The sequence below is a fragment of the Onychostoma macrolepis genome, chromosome 16 (genome assembly GCF_012432095.1).
Source record: "Onychostoma macrolepis isolate SWU-2019 chromosome 16, ASM1243209v1, whole genome shotgun sequence".
Taxonomy (NCBI): domain Eukaryota; kingdom Metazoa; phylum Chordata; class Actinopteri; order Cypriniformes; family Cyprinidae; genus Onychostoma; species Onychostoma macrolepis.
Window position 1 is genome coordinate 4498599 of NC_081170.1, and position 22894 is coordinate 4521492.

The following is a 22894-nucleotide window of genomic DNA, read 5'->3' on the forward strand; positions in this document are numbered from 1 at the left end:
AATGATCTCAAACGCTTTTTCAACCTTTAAAACCTTTAAATAATAAGATGTATTTCTTTCTGTAAAATACTGTTTCTGATTCACCTATTAATCTTTATTTTGTATGGATGTGTGCTACACTGTCTATATGAGTAGGTGTTATTCTAGCACTATAGGATTTTTTTCAGTGATCAATGGTCCTAAAATATCTTAGAAGAATATGAAAAGCAAAATGTCAACTATGGACATTCTTTAAAAAAGTGAATTGGTTGCACTTTCTTATTATTTTCATTAATAGATCATTATCAAACATTACTGGGCAAACACATAACATGTCCATAATTAACATCTGACAAGCAATAATGTTTTAAAATGCCAAATTAATGAAAGTTACAAAGCACTATGTTTATTTACATGAACATATCAACCATAGGAAAAAAAAAACACAAACAAAAAAGACATGGTTGAAGTACTTTGCTGGGAAAGTGTATTACAAATGATTTAATAAGCCCTGGCTAACAGTATATGGGTGAGTCTCAGGAAATATGTCAAGAACAGGACATATTTATCCAGAAATAAAAAGGAAAAGGATGCATAAAAATAAAACGGAAAATAAATAAAAATAAAATAGGTTCCCTAATAATAGGTTAAAAAATACTACATGCAAAAAAATAAGTAATTAAGAATAATAATAATTAGGAAACCTGGACATATTTTAGAGAGATTCACCCATACCTTTTCTTGCATTTTTTGTGATATTTACACCTAATTTAAAAACACTAGTAGCATTTACATAATTGAAAAGCTGAGAAATATGTGTTAATGGAGAAAAAATGCAAAGATTTGTAATCTTATTTGTGCTGGCTCGGATTTAATATAGATCAGCTAGTCTATCATTGACCGGAGTTTGTAACGTCTTCTGTGTTGCGATGGATAGAAGTATTCTGTTGTTTCACGAACTCTGCATAGAATCCATTTTTGGCCACCAGTTCTTCATGGGTCCCCTCCTCGGCCACTTGCCCTTCTCGGAGGAAGATGATGTGATGTGCCTTTTCCACGCCGCTCAGTCTGTGAGAGACGAGCAGCACCGTACAGCTCTTCAGCTCCTTCTGCAGAGCGCTGTGCACCTGAGAAGAAGTGGACGAGAACCCAAGATCAGGGAAGGTCACACCCAAGGAGCCACTAATCAAAGACAAAGCATCTTGATATTTTTCAAACTTAGGTGATGTTTGGTATAAATAAGTAATTAGTAATTTGCTCTTAAACGCCTTACAATCTTTTTCTTCTTTCTTTTTTCTTTTTTCAGAGCCATCATTTCAACCAAGCAGCCATTTTATCAAAATAGATAAAAAACTAAAACTTCAAAAAGACTTCTAAATGAACATAGAAAAATAAAATATCTATTTACCCGCATATATTTTGCTAAAAAGCATTTTAATTATTTTATATCGTCAAAATTTATAATTAAAGTTATGATCAGATTCAGTGTCATATTTTTCAACTGTAAGAAATAAAGCTACTAAAAATACTTACCTACATATACTTTACTAACAATATTATGCAAATTCATCATTAAACAGATCAATTCAGTATTTCAATATTTTTCAAACTTAGGTGATATTTGGTATAAATACATTTATTTACTGTTAAATGGCCGTTAATTTAAATACTGTTAAGTTTTTTTTTTCCCCAGAGGAACCACCATCTCAACCACGTGGCCATTTTTTTGCAAACTAGATTTAAAATGATCAACTACAAAAAATATATATTTACCCATATATATTTTACAAAATGTGCATTTAATATGATGCAAATTACTCATTAAACAGAGTTTTGAATTGATTCTTTAAGGCAGTTTGAACTGATTCACAAGAATGAATTAAGCGTATTACTACTGAACTTAAAATCAGATGCAAATCACAAACATTTTTCAATAGTTATATGCTCTTTAGTTAACTTAATGGCCAAATTTAAAAGTGATTTGTCATGAAAATGATTCCAATAAAAGGTCATTGCAATATTCATAATGAAGTTTAATGCAAAGTTATCACACATGTACCATAAATTTTCAATACATCACCCAGCCCTAATATACGTATATGGGCTTTTGCAAATCGTTTAAATCAGGTGTTTTCATGGTGGCAATAAGCGTGCCTCTTACCCTGTGTTCACTCTCGGTGTCCAGGGAACTGGTAGCATCATCAAGCACTAGAATCTGCGGTTTCTGAATCAGAGCTCTGGCGATGGCGATACGCTGCTTCTGACCTCCGGAGACCTGACCGCCCTTCTCTCCAGCATCTGAAAAAAACACAAAACAACACGTGTTACTTTCTCAAACAACTTTTAAACTTTAAATGCTCACCAAGGATCCTCTGCAGTGAATGGGTGCCGTCAGATTGAGAGTCCAAATAGCTGATAAAAACAACACAATAATCCACAAGTAATCCACAAGTAATCCACACCACTCCAGTCCATCAATTAATGCCTTGCAAAGAGAAAAACTCTGTCTTTGTAAAAAAAATAAAAAAAACGCAACTCTATCATTAAGATGTTTTTAACGTTCAAACTGTTGCTTCTGGTTAAAATATGAGTCCTTTATCCATAATATTGCCTTCTCCAGTGAAAAATTCTGAATCAGGACAGAAATATGCACGGATAAAACATAAACAGCTCTAAACAAATATGTTGGAGGACTTTGATGTGAGAGGACAACAGGAAATTTACTTTTTCAGTGGATGAGGTGTTATTATGAATTATGGACTTGTATTTTGGTCAGAAGCAACAGTTTACCAACAAAAATTCTGACGGCACCCATTCACAGCAGAGGATCCACTGGTGAGCAAGTGATGTAATGCTAAATTTCTCCAAATCTGCTCAGATGAAGAAACAAACTCATCTACATCTTGGATGGCCTGAGGGTGAATACATTTTCCACAAATTTTTCATTTTTGGGTTGTTGTTTGGACTGTTACTTTAAGACTCACCTGTGTCATATCCTTTAGGTAAACTGGCAATGAAGTCATCTGCATTGGCCAGCTTGGCGGCAGCACGCATTTCTTCATCCGAGGCATTTTCTTTGCCATATTTGATGTTTTCCCGCACTGACCGAGCAAACAGAACTGGCTCCTGTGACACCACAGTAATCTGAAGAGGGTGGAGAATAAACAAGGTCAGCAAACAAAGAATTCAGACAAAGAAAAAGTCACTTTTATTCATTTATAAAGATGCAGCTATTAGTAAACTCTCAGAAAAAAAAAGTACAAAAGCTGTCACTGGGGCTGTACCATTTAGGTACTAATATGTAGCTTTAAGGTACAACTATTCACCCTTTAGGCATAAATAAGGTACAAAAGTGTACCTTTTGAAAGGGTACCACCCCAGTGACAGCTTTTGTACCTTTTTTCTGAGAGTGTATATAGAAAAGTATAGATTACCTTCTCATGTAGATATTGGTCCTTGTACTTCAGTAGTGGCTTCTGGTCCAATAAAATCTCCCCGTTTTGAGGCTGGTAAAATCTCTCCAGCAAACTCACAATAGTGCTTTTTCCAGAACCTGATGGACCCACCAGAGCTGTCATCTGGCCTGGCTTCAGCTCAAGAGAAATGTTCTAGAAAGACCAGCAAAAAATTACTTCCTACTTTCTTTTTTTTTATTTTGTAAAATATAATAAGACATTTTTACTGAGATTTTTGATGCATACCTTTAGCACATCTGTGTCCGGTCGCTTTGGATAAGCAAATGTGATATTTTTGAATTGCACATGTCCTTTCAGACTTTGAGGAGTGAGGGATCCATCTGGAGGAATATCAGGCTTTCGGTCCACGTACTCAAAGATTTTCTCTGAAGCACCGACCGCCTTCTTTACATGCGGCCAGTATGACATCAGTACCTGTGATAGAAGAGGCACTGGTTTAAAGCCACAAAAGCAAACCAAAAGTGGTGTTTTTCCAGACAAAATTTGCCACAACAATGCTAGGGCGCTGTGGGTGCATGCAGAGCATTCCTAAAGTTTAATACTAAGCGTTAGGGGTTTGTCTAAACAGTGATACTTGTTGAGCAAGATGCCTGTGGTCAAACAGACAGCATCTGAAGTCTTACCTCCACAGCTGATGTGAACTGAAGCTCATACAGCACAAAGGACACCAGATCACCACTACTGACATCACTTCCTGTCACAAGCCGCCCTCCATAGTACAGTATACTGACTTTCAAAGCCAGACTGGACATCTGAAAAATGCACATTTTATTTCAAACATTGACTTCAAGATGCATTAGAAATATAGTGTAAATATTCATGCAAACTGCTTTAATATACAAAGCAGTTTTCTAAAGCAGAGGTACCCAAGGTTTTTAATACAAAGTCCAAAAATCAAACTTGATTGAGGGCCGTTGGGTCAAATGTACATGTTGCATTATATCCAACTATATTATAATTAAAATGTATTACATTTTTAATCATTTTAAATTTTTGGAACATTTTCAAATATTTTTTAATAAAATTCACTTATATTTTTTATTTATTTTTAATTTTTTTTACCTTTTAATTTAAAAATAAAACAAAAAAAGTTAAAACAAATATATACATTATGAATGAAGATATGCTTCAATGGCATCTTTTATTACTATTTTTTCCTTCCTCTTGTGATATGTCATGGCGAGCCAAATCAAAGGTCATCAGTGTATCAATAAAACACTTACACTATTGGTCCAAGTTGAGGCTGCATAAGCTGCGGCTTCCACTTTATTCAGGGCATATGTGTCCTCCAAGCACTTCCTGTACCTCTCGGTTTCTCCATCCTCGTTTGCAAAGCTCCTCACTGTCTTCATGGAAGAAAAGGTTTCCGTGGCAACATCATTGGCCTTGGCGAGAGATTCTTGCACTTGTGCAGAAAGTTTCTATGGGAAAAACATTATCACACATAAACACAAATGCTCTAGATGCACTTGATGAACTAAAGAAAACCACCAGCAAATTTGAAGGTATCATTAGAAACATCTGCACACCCAACATTAGGAAAAAGCTGCTGCATTTTATTTCAGCCACATAAAATTAATAAAAAATAACCTATTTTTAATGCACATTCTTTGTCTTTTTGTGCATGATTTATTTCCATAGAAGTCTTAGAGCAAGACACTACAGACAAAACCATTTTTTTTTTATGCACTGCTCAGTTTTGAGATTTGGACTATTTTGCTTCCATGATATGTCTTCTCTCAGAATAGTGGAAAGAAAACATTCAAAACAAATGCCTTTTTTATTACATTTTCAATTTTAATTACATATCTTTAAAGGCTATTTTCTGAAAATGACAAAAAAACAAAACTTTCCCCACATACATAAATCAGTTCAGCCACTTACTTACACCAAACTTTACAGTTTATTCATTTTTATTAATTGTCCATATTCTGAAGATTTTTACTGTGGATTTTTTACACAAAATGAAATAAGAATTTTGAACCTGCCTTATTCAATGTTCATATTTTTGTTCTTGAAATGTATGTAAATTATGGCGTATTTAATTACATAATGCCCCTTCTGCAAATCTAAACATAACATTTCAGAAAACTTCTAATACAAAGAATTAGTGCTGTCAATCGATTAAAAACATGTATTGCGTTAATCACAGTCATGGACTGTGATTAATCATGATTAATCGCAAATTTAAAATACTAGGATTTACCTGTAAATGTGTTGAAATAAAGAAATGCATGACAAACTAGTTTAAGGAAACAGAACCTTTCACACTTCCGCCAGGTATGAGACATAATCCTTATTATTCTTGTTTTTATTCAGCCATTATCAGCCTTTATACCGGCAATAAAACGTTTACCAAACCACATCGCTTCAATCACAGTATACATTTACCCAACTATTATCAAAAGTATTTCTAAATAAATACAACAAAACATTTCTTGCGATGTTACATGAAGTATTATGACAAAATGCAATTATAAAGAAGAATTGGACCTGTTCTGCAGCTGCATTAGAGCTAACATTAGCATCATGCTATGATTAACAGTACACTTTTACTCAGAACTCACTTCAAACCACCATCGAGTGTTTGTAATAACTTCCTTTTGCGATCACATGTGGAATTTGGTTGTTTACTGTTGTTAAAATATGCTATTTATAGCCTTTTATATCGCTACACAAATTAGCATTTCAGATGTACACATTCAGAAAATTAACACAAACCATATCTATCGTAATCGTGTGTTTATTATCTTATATAGTCTATAGTGGCTGTTGTCATGTTTATTTCTGCTGTGTAAAAGCCTTAACATGTATGCTCAGGCTGAAACTCACGTTGTTTGATGTTACAACCGCCTCTCCGTTCTTAAGTTGTCAGGTATACATTTCAAGTGTAATACACATTAGTAAAAGGATCTATTTTAATTTTTATTTATCTATATACACTTTGGGCGGCCGCGGTACATTAAAAAAGTAGCCCAAAAAACTGCAACCCACGGCTCTGTAATTTTTCCCACGACAGTATTTTCAAAATAGCCCACTTGTGCTGTTACCCTGGCAACACTGGCTCGCTGTACCCTCATCACACAATGACAAATAACCTTCCACGCTGCGATGTCAGGAAGAAGTTGGGGTCAAACCTTTTTAAACGATTAATCTGCGTTAAAAAAATATTAACGCGTTAAAATTTTTTGATTAATCGCATGCGTTAACGTGTTAACGTTGACACCCCTACAAAGAATAATTGCCTTATACTATGATTAATCAGCTGATGTAATATGATGATATCTATTAGTTAAAAATATTTACCTATTTATCAATTATTATAATAATTTATATTAGTTTATTACAAAAAAAAAAAAAAAAAGGTTTTGACTAAATCATGACTTAATTTTGACAAATTTTGTGTGAGAAAACTTAAATACCGTACACTAATGGGAAAAAAATGATAAATAGCACAACAAACTCTCTACTCTCTTTAAGCCTACAACCTCATGTGTGATTTTAAAAATATATCAATCTTACCTGGTAAAACTGGCCGGAAAATTCTGGGATGATCCAGATGATGGGGAGGCCGAGTGCGGTGAAGATGGACAGCCTGGTGGAGAGCAGCAGCATGGAGCCGAACAGGAAGATGACACGCATGAAGTACCACATGAGCAGACTCAACTTCTCACTCAGAGACTCGCTCATGGTGTTGGTGTCGGTGGTGATGCGAGATACAATATCCCCTGAACAGAAAACCGTGACAGCGTGCATTAAAACAGTCAGGATAGCAACAGTTTTATACGATAAAAGACACCAGTGTTCAAAAACCAGCACTAGTGGAATATGTTTGCAGTTTTACCTGTGGAAGCTTTATCAAAGAACGCAATATCCTGCTTCAGCACAGACTGGAAGACGAGTCCTTGGATGGACGTGTGAATTCGGCTCATGGTGATGTTGTAGATGAGGTCACACACAAACTCACACACAGCGCTGCAGAAAACAGGTGGAAATCCTGAGATGTGCATTTACCTTTAATGCATTTACTGTTACAGTATGAACTGTAATATTGTGATATATTATTACAATTTAAAAGGAATGTATACTACTTGAATATATTTCAAAATGTAATTTAGTCCAGTGATCAAAGCTGAACTTTCAGCATCATTACTCCAGTCTTCGGTGTCACACGATCCTTCAGAAATCATTCTAATATGCTGATTTGCAGCTCAAGAAACATTTCTTATTATCATAAATGCTGTAAACAGCTTAATATTTTTGTGCAAACCGTGATACATTTTCAGGATTCTCTTATGAATAGACAGTTCAAAAGAAAAGATTTATTTGAAACTTTATAAATGTAACATTATAAATGTCTTTACTGTCACTTTTAATCAATTTAATGTGTCTTTCCTTTGCAGTGTCTTACTGACCTAAACGTTTCAACAGTGGTGTAAGAAAGATTGTCTTGGTCTTACCTCATAATGGTCATCAGTGTCATGACAGTGATAGCGTGGTTAAATGCCTCGGGTTCATCTTCATTCATGATCCAGTCTGTCATTTTACCAGTGTAATGAGGAATCGCCATTTCACCTGCAGGACAATATGCATGCAAATTTGCATGTTAACATTCATGTCAATATCAAATTTGCTTACAGACAAAAGATACAAGATTTATGATCAGTGGCCCACATTATGCTGCAATCAAAACATTAAAATGTCTTATCTCTGTAGAGAAGAATCAATATGTTCAGCATAGCTGCTGAAAAGTCCTGAAAAGTTTACTAGGTTTGCAAACTTGGCATGCTTTTGTGTACTGAACAATTATCAGAGCAAACTTGACCAAAGTGAAACTAAAAGTAACATTAGATCGCATTTAACTTTCTTTCACTTCTCAGACTATAGTTTTAAATTACACTGCAGGCTAGATTTCAAGGTAATTATTTACAGATCATAAAGCCATAACAGACATGTCATGTGAAATGATTTTTAATGGCCAGTAAGAGAAAAACTCAAATTTATATATATATATATATATATATATATGACATGATTTTTTAATGGCCAGTAAGTAATATATATATATATATATATATATATATATATATATATATATATTTTTTTTATAGATAATAATGATAATTTAAAATGAATTGATAAACTGATTAAAATTAAATAATATACATTTGGTTTTAATAAATAAATAAATAGTACATATAACAGTACTATAGTAATAGAAAGTAAATATTTGCCAAATAATATTTTAGACATATTTATAATATAAATTTTTACTATATAAATTAGGTCTTTCTTTATACATAAAATATATATATATATATATATATATATATATATATATATATATAGCTGCCTTTTTAATTTTAGGATTGGGGTCCTTTGCAGAAGAATCATCATATTTGGGGGTCTGAAAAAAGTCTTTTTTGCTAAATTGACAAATCCCACTTTAAGTCATAAAATTAAATAGAAGAAATACATTTATATGTATGACACAACACATGTTTTTACCTAATGAAGAAATAACCACGAAGAAGAAGACTACTGCAAAACGTCCACTGAAAGGCTGCATGTATCCCAGCAGCCTTTGCAGTGAAGCCTTGCCCTTCTGCTCTGTTTTCTGCTTTTTGGCTGTCGGGAGGAGATTGGGAACATAGCGTTTCCACAACAACAAAGACAAAGCCAACACCACATAGCCCTGCAGGAGCTGAAACATAATCAGATTTTAATACAAAATACCACCGTATCTACACACCTGACATTTAAAATACTCTTCCAGGTGTCTGTACGCCATTTAAATGTGTTAAAACACATCTTACCCCTTGACAGGTGTGCCAGCCCCACACCAGCTCCACCGTAGACCTGTCACAAGCACAGAGGAAAGAAATATACACTGGATAGAGAAGACCGTGAATTACAGCCGTCTGCACCCCCTCGAATCCTTTCATCCACGCCGGGCTGCCAGGGTAAGTGAAGGAGATGAAGAGGAGGAGACATGATCGGAGCAGTCCACCGGCCCACAGCAGGATGAAGGTGTTATTAATGAAGGACGGGGAGAGCTGGATAGCACCAATGAACATCACGGCACACACATCAACACACACTGCCAACAGGGCAAACAGAGGAACGGCCATCTTATCCTTCATCTCCAGCACTGGCAAAGAGAAAGCAACATTTAAAACAAATATCACAGAAAAAATCACAGAACAAACGCATTTGCAATTGCAAACAACCAGACTAGTATGTGCAAAAAGTAGTTTTTATGATACCACAACGTGTCATTATCATGTTACCATGTTCAAAGTAAAACAATGGTATTTTATGTTTTTGGTTTCGTATAAGTAATTCACTTTCACTTTCACTCTAAAAATTATGTTAATTTACGTTCAATAAGTTGTCGCTTACTTAATAATAATAGTAAAGTTGTGAATAACTCTTGACTGTACAAAATTATTTAAGTATCGTGTAAGATTAAAGAGTTCCCAGCACTGCATGTTGACAATATGTCACTGAACAGAAAGAAGGAAACAATACGTACCTTAGTAGATACTACTGAAAATCTGCTTTAAAATGTTTTCAATGTCGACGTCGCATTCATTTAATACATTATAGTTTAAAAACAGTACATAAAGAAGATAAATAAGAGTGCTTCTCGTGTAACCTGCACACAAGGTTCAAATCTGAAACCGAAAGTATGTACAGCAAGGAAAATCCCATCTGAGCATAACTCATGAATATTAATTACGTAACGTAACGGTAGCGACGTACTCCTACCTCATTGGTTGGCAGGCAGACGTTGGTAGGCAACTGACCAATCAAGGAGGGCTCATATATTACATATTAATAACGTTGAACGTCTGTAAAAATGCCGCACAGGACGCGTTTTTATGTAGGTTTCTGCCGTTTTGTCACTGTCCTCTTATGTAAATAGGCGTCTTTGACCGCTGCGACTCGTATCGCTGTTTTGTTAAGGCTCTCGCAGCATTAGTCCAGCGTTTTAAGACGCTGTGTTGAGTTAATAGTTCAGTATTTATGAACCAGTCTCCGATGTCTTCACTCTTGTCTTCACATATTACGTTGCGCAGCGCGTTGCGTAAACGCCCCCAACGTCAGTATAACCTAATTAATATTCATAAATATTTAGTGTAACCAAATCCGCCCTGCCCATAAAAGTAAAAATAACTGCAACAAATAATGCACAGTAAATTTGCTTTTTAGAATTGATACCCTTAATTTATATAAGTAGGCTATTTATTTTGTCTACTACATTTTTTACACTGAATAAAAAATATCTAAATACACTATCAGACCATTCTGGTCAGTTTTGTGGCAAGCTAAGACCAACCACCTTAGGCTAATTTAGGGTATTTTTTTCAAGTAATACAAAAAATATAATAATAATAATAATAATTACAATACTTCTTTCTGTCTCTCTGTGTCTTGCTTGCATAACTGCAGAAATTACAAAAATACAAAATAAATAAATAACTTTTCTATTCAAAAGTATAATTTTGTCAAGTGATGCAAAGCTGAATTTTTAGCATCATTACTCCAGTCTTCAGTGCCACATTATCCTTCAGAAATCATTCTAATGTGCTGATTTGCTGCTCAAGAAACAGGTCTTGCTATTATCAATGAAAACAGTTGTGCTGCTTAATATTTCTGCAGAAAACATTTTTTAATAATACTTTGATGACTAGAAAGTTCAGAAGAAAAGCATTTATTTAAAATATAAATATTTTGTAACATTATAAATGTCTTAACTGTCAGTTTTGATCAACTTAATGTGTCCGTGCTTAATAAAAGTATTAATTTCATAAAAAATCTTACGGACCCCAGACTTTTAACTTTTAATATCCATTTTCAACATGTATAGGACTTTTAGAAGGCATATAAAAATGAGATATTATGTCTAGTTTGAACACAAGGAAGTAAAGGCTTTTTTGTGTGGTATTGTTCAATTGTCCTGTCAAATTTCCTTCAACACAATTCATGCAGTAAAATAATTCATAAACAGGTCAAACTCCTGCGATAATAACGACCTTTCAGATTCACACACACACACACACACACACTCGCTCCTATTCTTTTGCACACAGTGGCAGGAAGTCGTCCAGATATCCGCCGTGCTTCTGAAAAAGAATGAGGGACAAATTCAGGGAGGGAGCTGTTGAGGGTGTAGACATGAACGTTCACACACTTCACACAGTATTACTGGACTGATAATGCTGCATCCATCTAAAGACACCATCTAAGACTCCCTGAAGACATAAGAACAGCCTCAAATGAGAAGACCTCAGGTCTTGGTCTTGGTGATTCATACTCAAGGGGGTTGCTTTGTCAAATCAAGAGGAACTTAACTAACTCCTGACTCATCTGTGTGTTCAGAGATGCACCCGACTGCGAGATTCTCCTTCATCGTATGGACTCTCTGCAGATTATCTCAAGGTGAGTCAAATTCAGTTTCCTGTGGACAGAGCTGATGGATGAATAGATGGACACAGATGACGGCATGATGATGTGTTGACTGCTGGTGTTCTAAGACCCACTTACTGTCTAGTACCACTATCTACTATCTACCACTTACTAGCTGCAAATAAGACAGGAATAATATAGAATATTCACTAATTGTTTTTATAACTTGAATTTGAAGGCAAATGATAAGAAACTTGATATTACATATATTATTAGATATTTGATATTAGATAATTACATATTTATTAAATTAAACATTAACAAACATGCAAATTAATTAAACATTCTATTTTCATTATTAGTTTTTCCTTTTTTTGTAAAAAATCTGTAATATTTCTCAAATAAATAAATATGTATTAGGTGTAAGGTTTTTTTTTTTTTTTTACTTTCAGGTTTAATTCCCAAACTTTGATCTCAGACCCACAAAGTAAATATATTTTTATTGAAAAAAAGCATATTATAAAAAAATATATAAAGTTATTATATGTGTGTGTGTGTGTGTGTGTGTGTGTAAGTAAACCCATTTGTTTTTTTTATTTGTATTTTATGTCTATCTATCTATCTATCTATCTATCTATCTATCTACTTGATAGATCAATTTGTCCATATATACACTTTCTGTATTTTGCTGTACAGAAAAAATTTGATTAATGAATAGACAGTTAAAAAACAGTATTTATTTTAAACAAAAATCAATTTTTTTCAATTTTAAATCGAAAATCTTGTAACATTATAAATTAGTTGTAAATTATGAATTATAAATGACTGACACTTTTGATCAGTGTAATGCATCCTTCCTAAATAAAAGTAATAATTTAATTTTTAAAATATTACTGACCTTAACTTTTTTTGACAAGTAGTGTATATATATATCCATCTTCAATGGAGAAAATGCTAAGAGAAAAAATACAAATGTACAAGATTTTTAGCAGACATACAAAAATGAGATATTGAATGTGAAACGAAGTGAAGGTTTTTTTAGAAGAGATGTCAAATTTCCTTCAACACAATTCTTGCAGTAATGTAGTTCATAAGCACATATTGTAGGTTTTAAAAATATACACAATGTAAAAGTAAACCCATTTATACTTTCTGTGTTTTGCAATACAAAATTCTGGTTTATTGTTCAGCCATAATGGCTTGATTTTTACTTCACACACCTGTCAAAGCTATTGTCTCTCTCTAATACATCCCTCATCGCTACAGTAATGCCCTTCAGCCTTCATCCACGCCCATTCCACCCCATTTCCTGTTGCTGTTCGTCTCTTCTGGAAACTTCCTGTTTGTGTCATGCCCCTCGTTTCCTGTTTCTCCTGGAATTCAGGTCAAGGCCCCGCCCCTTCCAGCCAGGATGATGCTGAACATCTTTAGTGATGTGGGCCCTTTTAATAGCTTAAAAACATGCTTGACATTGCCATGTGTTCTACCCATTTCTGTTACATGATAATCGTACTTACTTTGGCTTTTCCTAAAAAGGCTCCCCTAGTGATCCATACAGCAGCTGTAAAGAAGGAAAAACGTGCCAGGCCAAGTTTGGGAATGGAGTATGTGATAAGGAGTGCTCAGCTTCTGATTGTCTGAGAGATGGATTCGACTGCCTCAAAGACAAAGGCCCCTGCAAGTAAGAAACCAACGGGAAACATGCTAATATCACATAAAACAAACCAGGAGAAGTAACTCCAGTTGTGGAGGAAGTACACAAATCTAGTAACGTTAGGCCTACTGGAGTAAAAGTACAGATACCCTAACAAACTATTACTCTAGTAGACTTGAGTATTAGTACTCAATTTGACGCGAGTGAAAATACAAAGTATTAATAGATAAGTGTTTATTTTGTTATTTTAATTTATATATTTTTACATTTTGTAGCCCTACTGCTCAAAATACCTGGGGAGGGGGGCCTTAATCAAAACATTAAAAATATATTAAAATATCAATTTAGGTAACTGGTACGTCATGTGTGCAAACAATTAAAAAAAAATCTAAATATAACATATAGTATTTAAAAACGAGGAAAACTTACCCCGTTGAGACGGTTATACACAAAAGCGGACATGTCCACATTCAAGCATTTCATACAGTGGTGGGCTTAAATAGCTCACCTTTTTACAGCATATTTAGTTCACAAACAGCTCGGTCGTGACCTAAATATGATTTTCATTTGATTTTCAGAGCCTAAATCCTAATATTCGGCATCGGTAACTTACTTTTCTGACGGTCTGACTTTTCTGATCAAGCTTCAATGACTTGTGAATTCACTGACTCGTTAACTGGAGACTCGCTCTGACTGGATCATTAGAATCAGCGAGTCATTTGAACAGCTGCATTCCGATCAGTTAAATTCGTGAATGAATGAATCATTCGATTCGATTCGCGAACCGATTTAACAGGTTCATTGAAAAGAATCAACTCGCGTCTCGTAGCGGATGACGATTTCTCCGTCTCAAATATAACGAGGAATAAGAGCAACTTTTTAAGAGATCTGGTGAAGTAAAAAGTACTATATTATGCTCTGGAATGTACTGAGGTAAAAGTAAAAGTTTCTCAGATAAAGTACAGATAGATAGGCCTAATTGAAAAATGTACAAGTACAATAACGAAGTAAAAATAATACTTCGGCCTTGAAAACTCGATAAAGTATTAGTTGTCATAAATAATTGTAACCACAGTTACAATGCATCAAATTACATGCCTTTACAGGATGCAGTTGTTACAATTATTCAAGAGAACCCACAACTGATATACATATGAATTTATTGCAATGCAACACAAATATTTATAATTTGTTATAAGCATGCTTGAAGTAAAATGTTTTGTTTTCTCAGTTTAGGGCATGTTCAATATTGCCGAAATCATTATGACAACGGCCACTGCGACCAGGGCTGCAACAACGCCCCCTGTGGGTCGGACGGCTCGGACTGCCACAAAAAGCTTCACCCTGTTTGGGCCAAAGGAAGCCTCATACTGCACACTAGAATCCCTTTCCAGAGGGGTCAGACCCAGAACAGCTCTCTGTTATGGCCCTTAAGCACTGTCCTGCAGACCGGCATCAAACTCAGAGGGATGGCACCTCTCCAGCCCACCACAGACCTACTTACAATGGACACCCGACAGCTCGCCGAGCTGTACGCTCAAACTCCATCCTATGACAGCAATGGGTTAGTGATATTAAATGCATAAAATGTTTCTAAAAAATAATGTCAAATAAATTATTTAAAGAGGCCATATTCTACATTTCAAACTTTTATTTTATTTTTTAAATAAGAAATGTTTTTAAATAATATAGTATTGATTTTTAATTGATTTTTATTTTTTATAGTCCATATTTAATCAAGGGTTTATGCATCAAAAATATATTTTATATTTTATTTCACTTTATTTTTTATAGTCCATGTTAATTAAGGGGTTATGCACCAAAAACACTCATAATATAAATAAACTATAAATAAACCCCTAAAAAATACCTATAAAATAATGTTAATAATATTAAGTTAAAAGGGCCATATTCTACTTTTCAAGCTTTTAAATTAAATTGTATTATTGTTTTATTTTTTCCATGTTAATCAAAGGTTTATGCATCAAAAATACTCATAATATAAACTGTAAAAAGCATAAAATGTTTCTAAAAAATAATGTGAAATAAATCATTTAAAGAGGCCATATTCTACATTTCAAGTTATTTTATTATTTTATTTTATTTCATTTTTCATTTATAGTCCATGTAATCAAGGGATTATGCTCCAGCAATACTCATGATATAAATAACCTATGAAGAAAAGGCTAAAAAAAAATACACCTACAATAATGTAAAATAAATAATAAAATTTTACACAGCTATTTTCCACCATCTCGCTGCTATTATGTCTTTTATAGTCTGTTTAATCAAAATTTGTGTGCACCAAAATGACTCATAATATAAATAAATAATTAAAAAATATATATACCTAAAAATGTATACCTAAAAAAAATTATCATTTAGTTTTGCACAGCTATTTTCCACCCTTTCTGTGAGCCTCTTGACTGTTATTGATTTTAGATTACTTTAGGTAAATTACCTTTATTTTGATTGGCTAATCTGATGTAATACTTTGATTTTAAGGACATTTCGTTTTACTGTTAGTTATATATTATTTGTGACAGCTCTTCAGTAATGATATCATACAGGTATTGCCTGACTTTTCAATAATCAGTGGTCTGTTTTCCAAATGTGTGCTGACTGCATGTGAATTTTTTGTATTACAGGTCAGTGTTATTCCTGCAGCTGGATAACAGACCCTGCTCCCGTCTTTCCTCCGCGTGTTTCCACTATGCCATCGAGGCTGCACACTTCCTGCGTGCCATCCTGGCACAGAATCATGCCTCCTCGTTTCCCATGATCCCAGAGATCCTGGCGGCTGTGATCAGTATACGTGGAGTCGATGAGGAAATAGGAGCCAGAGAGGAGGTGAAACTGCCAAAGGAGGAGCGCAACGGTTTGTTTTCTTTATACTTTGCCAAAACATAAGCATACTATTCAGACACTTACAGAAAGTTTATGCAAAATTTTAATTATAAGTTATTATTTACTATTATTGTTTCAAACCATTATGCTGTTATTTTTCCTGCATATGGTGTTATTTTAGTATTAGTGTAATATTTTGAATTAGCATTTATTTGAGTTTTTTTAGGTTTAAGTTTTTCATCTAATGTTTATTTAATTTAAAGAGTCCATATTGAACATTTTAAATTTTGTTTTAATTATTTTATTTACTTATTTGAGCTAAATTAGATTTTTTTTTTGTACTTTTATTTTATATTTTTCATTTAATTTTCATTTCTGTAAAGCTTTTTATTTATTTCAGTTTTGGTAATTTTATTTCTTAATTTTTTTATTTAAAGAGGCCATATTCTACATTGTGAGTTTTTATTTTACTTATTTTATTTTGAAATTAATTTTAAGGCCATATTCTACATTTTAAGCTTTTATTTTACTTATTTTCTTTTAAAAAGAAATGTTAATAATTTAGTTATTTTATTATTTACATATTACTATAGTATGTAATATTTTAAAATTGTATTGATTGATTGATTTTAATATTTAGCCTAATTTAATTACATTTTAGTAATTTGTAATACTGGAATGATTTGCACAAAATAGTTGTGTGTTAGTGCTTTTTAATTTCTTTTAGATTTTAAAAAATTTGTACAGCTTTATATTTATTTCTTCAGTACTTCAGTACTTTAGTACTTCAGTTTGAGCTTATTTCAGATAACTTCCAAGACAACACAAATTGACATTTAAAGCTGCAGTCCGTAACTTTATATAATAAGCGAGTACACCATGAATCCATTTTCCAAACCGTGTTCTTGGCTTCTTTAATTATTTTTAACTTGTTCATCTAATATTTTTGTATTTTTATTTCACCTTTATTTCAACAAGAACAACAATGCTGTCAAACAAAAACGCAGCAATATTTTTCTTACTTTCATAATAATCATGACTATTAACTCTAAAATGACAACAACAAAAAGCACCATAAAAGTTCTCTTCTGAAACAATGCGATAGCTTTGTGTGAGGAACGAACTAATATTTTAATCATTATTCAATAATCATCCTATCCTCTGCTAAATGTTTATCCCCTGCTGATTAAAAAGTAAGATAAGAGAGTTTTAGACAAGTTAGTTGTGAGAAATATCAAGCATTTAGCCTCATTTTCATGTTTTCTTGTATTCCTGAGCATTATTTAGCTGCTAAATGTCATGTTTTAGTTCATGAAGCCTCTCCTGCCTGGATGTGGCCTGTGGTCGGTGTGGCGACGGGGCTCAGTGTGGCGGCTGCCGTGATCATCACGGTGGTGTTCCTGTGGTTAAAGAGAAGAAGACAGAGACGAGAGGGAGGAGAGCGAGTGCGTCACAGATCCACGGTGACCGACAGCAATAACGGCAGCAAGGCCTGGTCCCACCGCTCTGAGCAGAAAAGAAGCCGATCGGGAAGAGATAAAGACAGAAATGGGACGAAGAAAAACAAGAAAGGAAAGGAGTCAGGAAAAAGTCGCAAGGAGCCCCTCGGTGAGGATGCGATCCGTATGCGGTGAGTCTGATGTTCAAAGGAGCTCGAGGGTCTTTGAAGAGTTTTCATACTGTGAGTGAGGAAACCGTGCTAATGGGGAGGAATTGTCCTTGTCCTTTACGCTGATTATAGACCCCTGAGGAAGGAACTGGACATCGGAAGTGACACCGATGTGACCCAGAGCTCCATGGAGGACATCAACAGGACCATCCGTGACCACAGATCACCAGACCAAAAACACTTCAACCACCAGCAGCCCCGCATGCTGGGTGAGACCTGCTGGAATGAGGAGCCACTCACTGTCAAACAGCTATAAACGATATTTTTCAGTGTTATTTATGTGTTTGCTCTAAAATGACAAAAGAGGGGTGTTTTTTTTATATCTGTGAAACCATAATTTTGGCAAAACAGCCAAGTAGACGGAAGAGATTACATTAAGATGTAGTCAGTAAATGTTCATTTAGTTACTCTCTCTCTCTCTCTCTCTCCATAATATATATATTATATTATAATATAAAAGTTATATTTATATCATCATTTCACAAACAGCCAAGCAGATTCAAAAGATTACAAAAACAATGTTATGTATAATGTTATGATTAATTCAGTTTTATTTTATTTATATACTACTATTATAGCATTTATTACTATTATCATTATTTTAAATGAGCATTTATTTTCAGTTTTCATTTTAAATTTAGTTTAGTTTGTTTTAGTAATATTTATTTGCTTTTGTCATTTTTTATATTTTATTAGACATTGCTATTTAGTTTTATTTTTTATTTCAGTTTTATTTTTTATTTTATTTTTTTTACTTCAACAAACTTATTTCAAGGCAAATTTAAGTTTAAGTTTAATATTTATATTTTATTTTCATTATTTATTTTTTTGTAATTTCAATTGACAGATTATTTTGAAAGCATAGTTATTTGATTAATTTAGATAATATATTAAATGAATCTGTATAAATATATACATTATTTTTTACTAAAACATTTAAAAGTATGTAAATGCCATGTGGGGATTTCTGTGGACATTTCCAAGTGATGATGTTGAAAAACTTGTTTTACATCCCCAACATAACCTTTGAAAATCACGTGCATCTGAATAATATTTGCATATTATTTTCAATGCATGGAGAAAGTGCTAATTCTAATCATGCATACTATTTAGCACAGATAGGAGGAGAAATGGGACACAGCTGCTGTGCTTCAATTGTGTTTCTCTTTTTTACCTTTAGCTCCCCCTAGAGGATGGGAAAGAAATGCAGCTCCTACACCTCAAAGACCTCCAAGAAATGTGAGTTCATTTAATTTGAACAATCTGCCTGCACATTAAAGAACATATCATACCACAACGCTCATGATATATGTTATTAAAAAGATTTCTGCATGCTGCATCATTGTGCATTCTCTCTGTAGAGCTGATCATTTGTGCTGTCCTCTCTCAGGCCGCTCCAGTGCAGTGGTGTGGTCCGGACGGCTCGGTCGTGCTGATCCGAGCTGTCAGAAGCGGGCTTGACCGAGTGGTTCTGGAGCTCCTGAGAGCTGGAGTGCCAGTCAACAACACCGACCACACGGGTAAGAGCGCCATTAACCCTTGCATGTGGAACGAGTCCCTTCAATCAAAGTGGTCTTCAAGAATACATTACAGGAATAGTTTTTGTTTCCTTTGCAGTTGGGGAGTAATGTTTTTGCCCTTTCTGGTTTTGTCTTTGTCACTGTCTCTGTCCTGTCCTGAACTCCCCACTGCCTTCCTCCGTCTCCTCCTGCTTCCCTCGCGTCACTCCAGCACCCCTGATTAACACGTCTGATTCAGAACACAGTTAATGTGCTGTAGCGCCCGGTCAATGTGGAAATAATGTTTTAACCTTCCATGCCTCTGTTTCTCTCTCTCAAAAATTTCCCTCTTTTATTGTCGCTTCCTGTTTTCCCTTCTCATAACACATTCCTGGATGCTCGCATGTCATTTTTTGGCTTCGTCCACTACTTTCTGGCCCCTCTGTGAGCCACGACACGCCATTTCCTGATCACCCTTGCCCTGTTTGTTGTCAATTCCTTCTTGCATCTTCTCTCTTTCTCTCTCTCTCTCTCCCGTTCTCTTCATCCAGGGAGATCTGCCCTCCACTGGGCATGCTCAGTAAACCACCTCCCATTGACACGGACTCTCATTCGCTACGGTGCTGCAGTGGATTTACAGGACCATAAGGTAAAGTCAACCTTTCGTATAACCATCGAATAAACCAGAGTTACGCGCCATTCAGAATTTCAATTGAGGTAGATGGATGAATGGATGGATGGAACGACAGAAAGAATGAAAGAACGATAGAATGATAGATAGATAGATAGATAGAACGATGATGATGGCATGACTAAATAATAGAACAACTGAACAATAGATAGATACATAGAACAAAAGAACTAAATAATGATGGATGGATGGCATGACTAAATGATAGATAGATAGATAGACAGATAGAACAAAAGAATGAAATAACGATGGATGGATGGATGGATGGCATGACTAAATGATAAAACTATAGATAGATAGATAGATAGATAGATAGATAGATACAACGGTGGATGGATGGAATGACAGACAGAACTATAGATAAAATGATTAAACGATAGATAGATAGATAGATAGATAGATAGATAGATAGATAGATAGATAGACTGATGGAATGACAGACAGAACTATCGATAAAATGATAGAACGATAGACAGACAGACAGACAGATAGATAGAGAACAAACAAACAGTTAAACGATTTATATGTAGATAGATAGATTGATAGAGAGAACGAACATTAGATTGATGACTGATTCATTGTAGTCCACCAATACTAATGGAATAAAACTCAATCTTTCTCTATAGGGTGAAACGGCTTTGTTTCTCTCAGCTCTCCACGGTTGCTATGACACCGCACGATTCCTACTGCTCAACGGGGCCAATCAGGATCTGTCTGACTGCAAGGGGCGGCGGCCACTGGATGTGGCTCGAGAGGGATTACATCATCAGGTTCTCGAGCTCCTGTTGGCTCACAGAGTTCACAGGGCGCCGGTTCCTCTAGATCCCGCCACTGAGGTGCTCTGGGACGATCGCACGTACGTCTATTCTCCTTGGGTCGCTTCACCTCCATGTATACCCGGAAGAAGTGCCTCGTTTTCAGGGGTCATTAGCCAAAGGGGGATGTCAACACCTCCGCCTACGTAAGTCACCTCTGCAGATGTTCCTTCAAAAACCATTTGCAACTTTACCAACGTGATCTCCTGTTTTGTGCTCAACAGTGATTGGCAGATGGGAAGAACGCAATGCTCCTCCCCCCAGAACTGGCGTCCAGCACCCAACCAATCAGCAACGGCATTGGTCAGCCCCAGGATTCTTGGCCGCCCATCTCGGCCTATCAGCACTCTCCAGGAAGTGACGTCAGAGGCGGAGGACGAGGAGAGGGAGATGATCCAGAACGTTACTCGAGCGGCAACACCTCACTTCCTGTCTCCTCAACCCGCACCTCGACAGCGTTCGTTCTCCTGTACCCAGCATGCACTGAACCGCCGCTCCAGCAGCAACCAAACAGAGCTGTCCGTAGCCATGCCAGCTGGAAAAATAGCCAATGAGCATGTAGAAATAGTGATTGTGCCACACCCAAGAGAAGCAGCCAGCCAATCAGAGAGCAGAAACACAGGGAACAGCCTCAGCGCAGCTCAGATGGACTCTGAGAGGGAGAATATGAGGAACTGCAACTCCAAAATGAGTGAAAGGGTCAGTAATGAGCTCCCCGTCATCATCCAAAGCAGCATGTGAGAGAAGATAAAGAGAAAAGAAATTAGACAACTCAAAAATGCATAAAACTGTGCTTTACAATTTCTCTATTAACTGTTAAAATAATCTAATATTAGTGGTGGAATCTCAGGAAAACTTGTCCTCACCCCAAAATCAAAAGCAATTCAAATTTGCATGAAGAAAGTAAAGTCTATTTAGAACAATTTTTTAGAACTTCTTTTTACATTTAAATTTGCATTTTGACATTATTTTTAGGACAATAAAGCATATTGTTCTCCTTAATTATTCCCTCATAAGTGTTATATGTTTGGATGTTTTGCTTTATTGTAATTTAGGGTTTACTTTAATACTACACAAAATATACAAATAAAAGAAAACTAATATTTTCACTACAGCAGTGAGAATTCGATTTTTTTCACTACAGTAATAGGAAATTTTCATGAAAATAGTGACTTCATATAATATTTGTATTACAATAACATAACGAAACCTTGATGCAAAAAATATTTTCCATAAAAAAAAAAAATATCTTAAACTAAAAATGGGTTTCATTTTCTGTAAGGAAAAAAAATCCTTATTTTCTGTTGATTTAGAGTTGAAATATAATTTTGACATGCTCTTGACAGAATTTATGTAATTCATCCTATTATATTTTATTTAGTGCTGTCAAGAGATTAAATCGCATCCAAAATAGAAGTTTTTGTTTGCATAATATATGTGTACTGTGTATGTTTATTACGTATATATAAACACACATGCATTTATGTATTACAGAAAAATGTTGTTTATATATTGAATGTATTTATAAAAACGTAAATATTTTCAAAACATATGCTGCATGTGTGTGTATTTATATATACATAATAAATATACACAGTACACACATAGATTATGTAAACAAAAATGTTTATTTTGGATGCAATTAATCGCTTGACAGCACTAATATTATTGCGTTGAATTGCATTTTCTTGCCGTCTAATCTGCTCTCCATTTTAGTTGAGGAGGGTTTCAAATGTTCATTTATGTTTTATACAAACAAACAAAAAAAGTATAGTAAATATATTTTAAAAGATGTACACTCACATGAGATGAAGATTCAAGAAACATCCAGATTCCGGTGTATTTTTCACAA

General features: G+C 34.7%; 2 protein-coding genes and 1 long non-coding RNA gene across 5 annotated transcripts; 1 reads left to right on the top strand and 2 right to left on the bottom strand.

The window, feature by feature from the left end:
* Positions 1–443: 443 nt before the first annotated feature.
* Positions 444–10362, bottom strand: tap1 (transporter 1, ATP-binding cassette, sub-family B (MDR/TAP)). Of its 2 annotated transcripts, none has more exons than XM_058746951.1 (13): positions 10227–10362; positions 9272–9606; positions 8964–9159; positions 7916–8030; positions 7300–7430; positions 6978–7183; positions 4679–4876; positions 4079–4207; positions 3681–3869; positions 3414–3587; positions 2964–3123; positions 2141–2277; positions 444–1106 (listed from the first exon to the last, which is right to left on the bottom strand). In XM_058746951.1, exons 2-13 carry the CDS (start codon positions 9596–9598, stop codon positions 873–875), a joined length of 2196 nt encoding a protein of 731 aa, XP_058602934.1. In that variant the 5' UTR covers positions 9599–9606; positions 10227–10362; the 3' UTR covers positions 444–872. The 2 variants fall into 2 exon arrangements, with proteins under 2 accessions (XP_058602934.1, XP_058602933.1); XM_058746950.1 differs by lacking the exon at positions 10227–10362 and adding an exon at positions 9991–10200.
* A 403-nt stretch (positions 10363–10765) lies between these two features.
* On the top strand, positions 10766–22151 carry notchl (notch receptor, like). Of its 2 annotated transcripts, XM_058746948.1 has the most exons (11): positions 10766–11900; positions 13404–13548; positions 14753–15085; positions 16170–16399; positions 17677–17998; positions 18110–18246; positions 19218–19276; positions 19428–19557; positions 20088–20185; positions 20854–21188; positions 21267–22151. In XM_058746948.1, the coding sequence occupies exons 1-11, from the start codon at positions 11843–11845 to the stop codon at positions 21781–21783; spliced, it is 2364 nt and encodes a 787-aa protein (XP_058602931.1). In that variant the 5' UTR covers positions 10766–11842; the 3' UTR covers positions 21784–22151. The 2 variants fall into 2 exon arrangements, with proteins under 2 accessions (XP_058602931.1, XP_058602932.1); XM_058746949.1 differs by lacking the exons at positions 10766–11900; positions 13404–13548 and adding an exon at positions 14326–14454.
* On the bottom strand, positions 12864–14104 carry LOC131521849 (uncharacterized). The gene is made up of 3 exons (XR_009266381.1): positions 13951–14104; positions 13385–13542; positions 12864–13319 (listed from the first exon to the last, which is right to left on the bottom strand). It is a non-coding gene; the product is annotated as an uncharacterized LOC131521849 (long non-coding RNA).
* Positions 22152–22894: the final 743 nt, after the last annotated feature.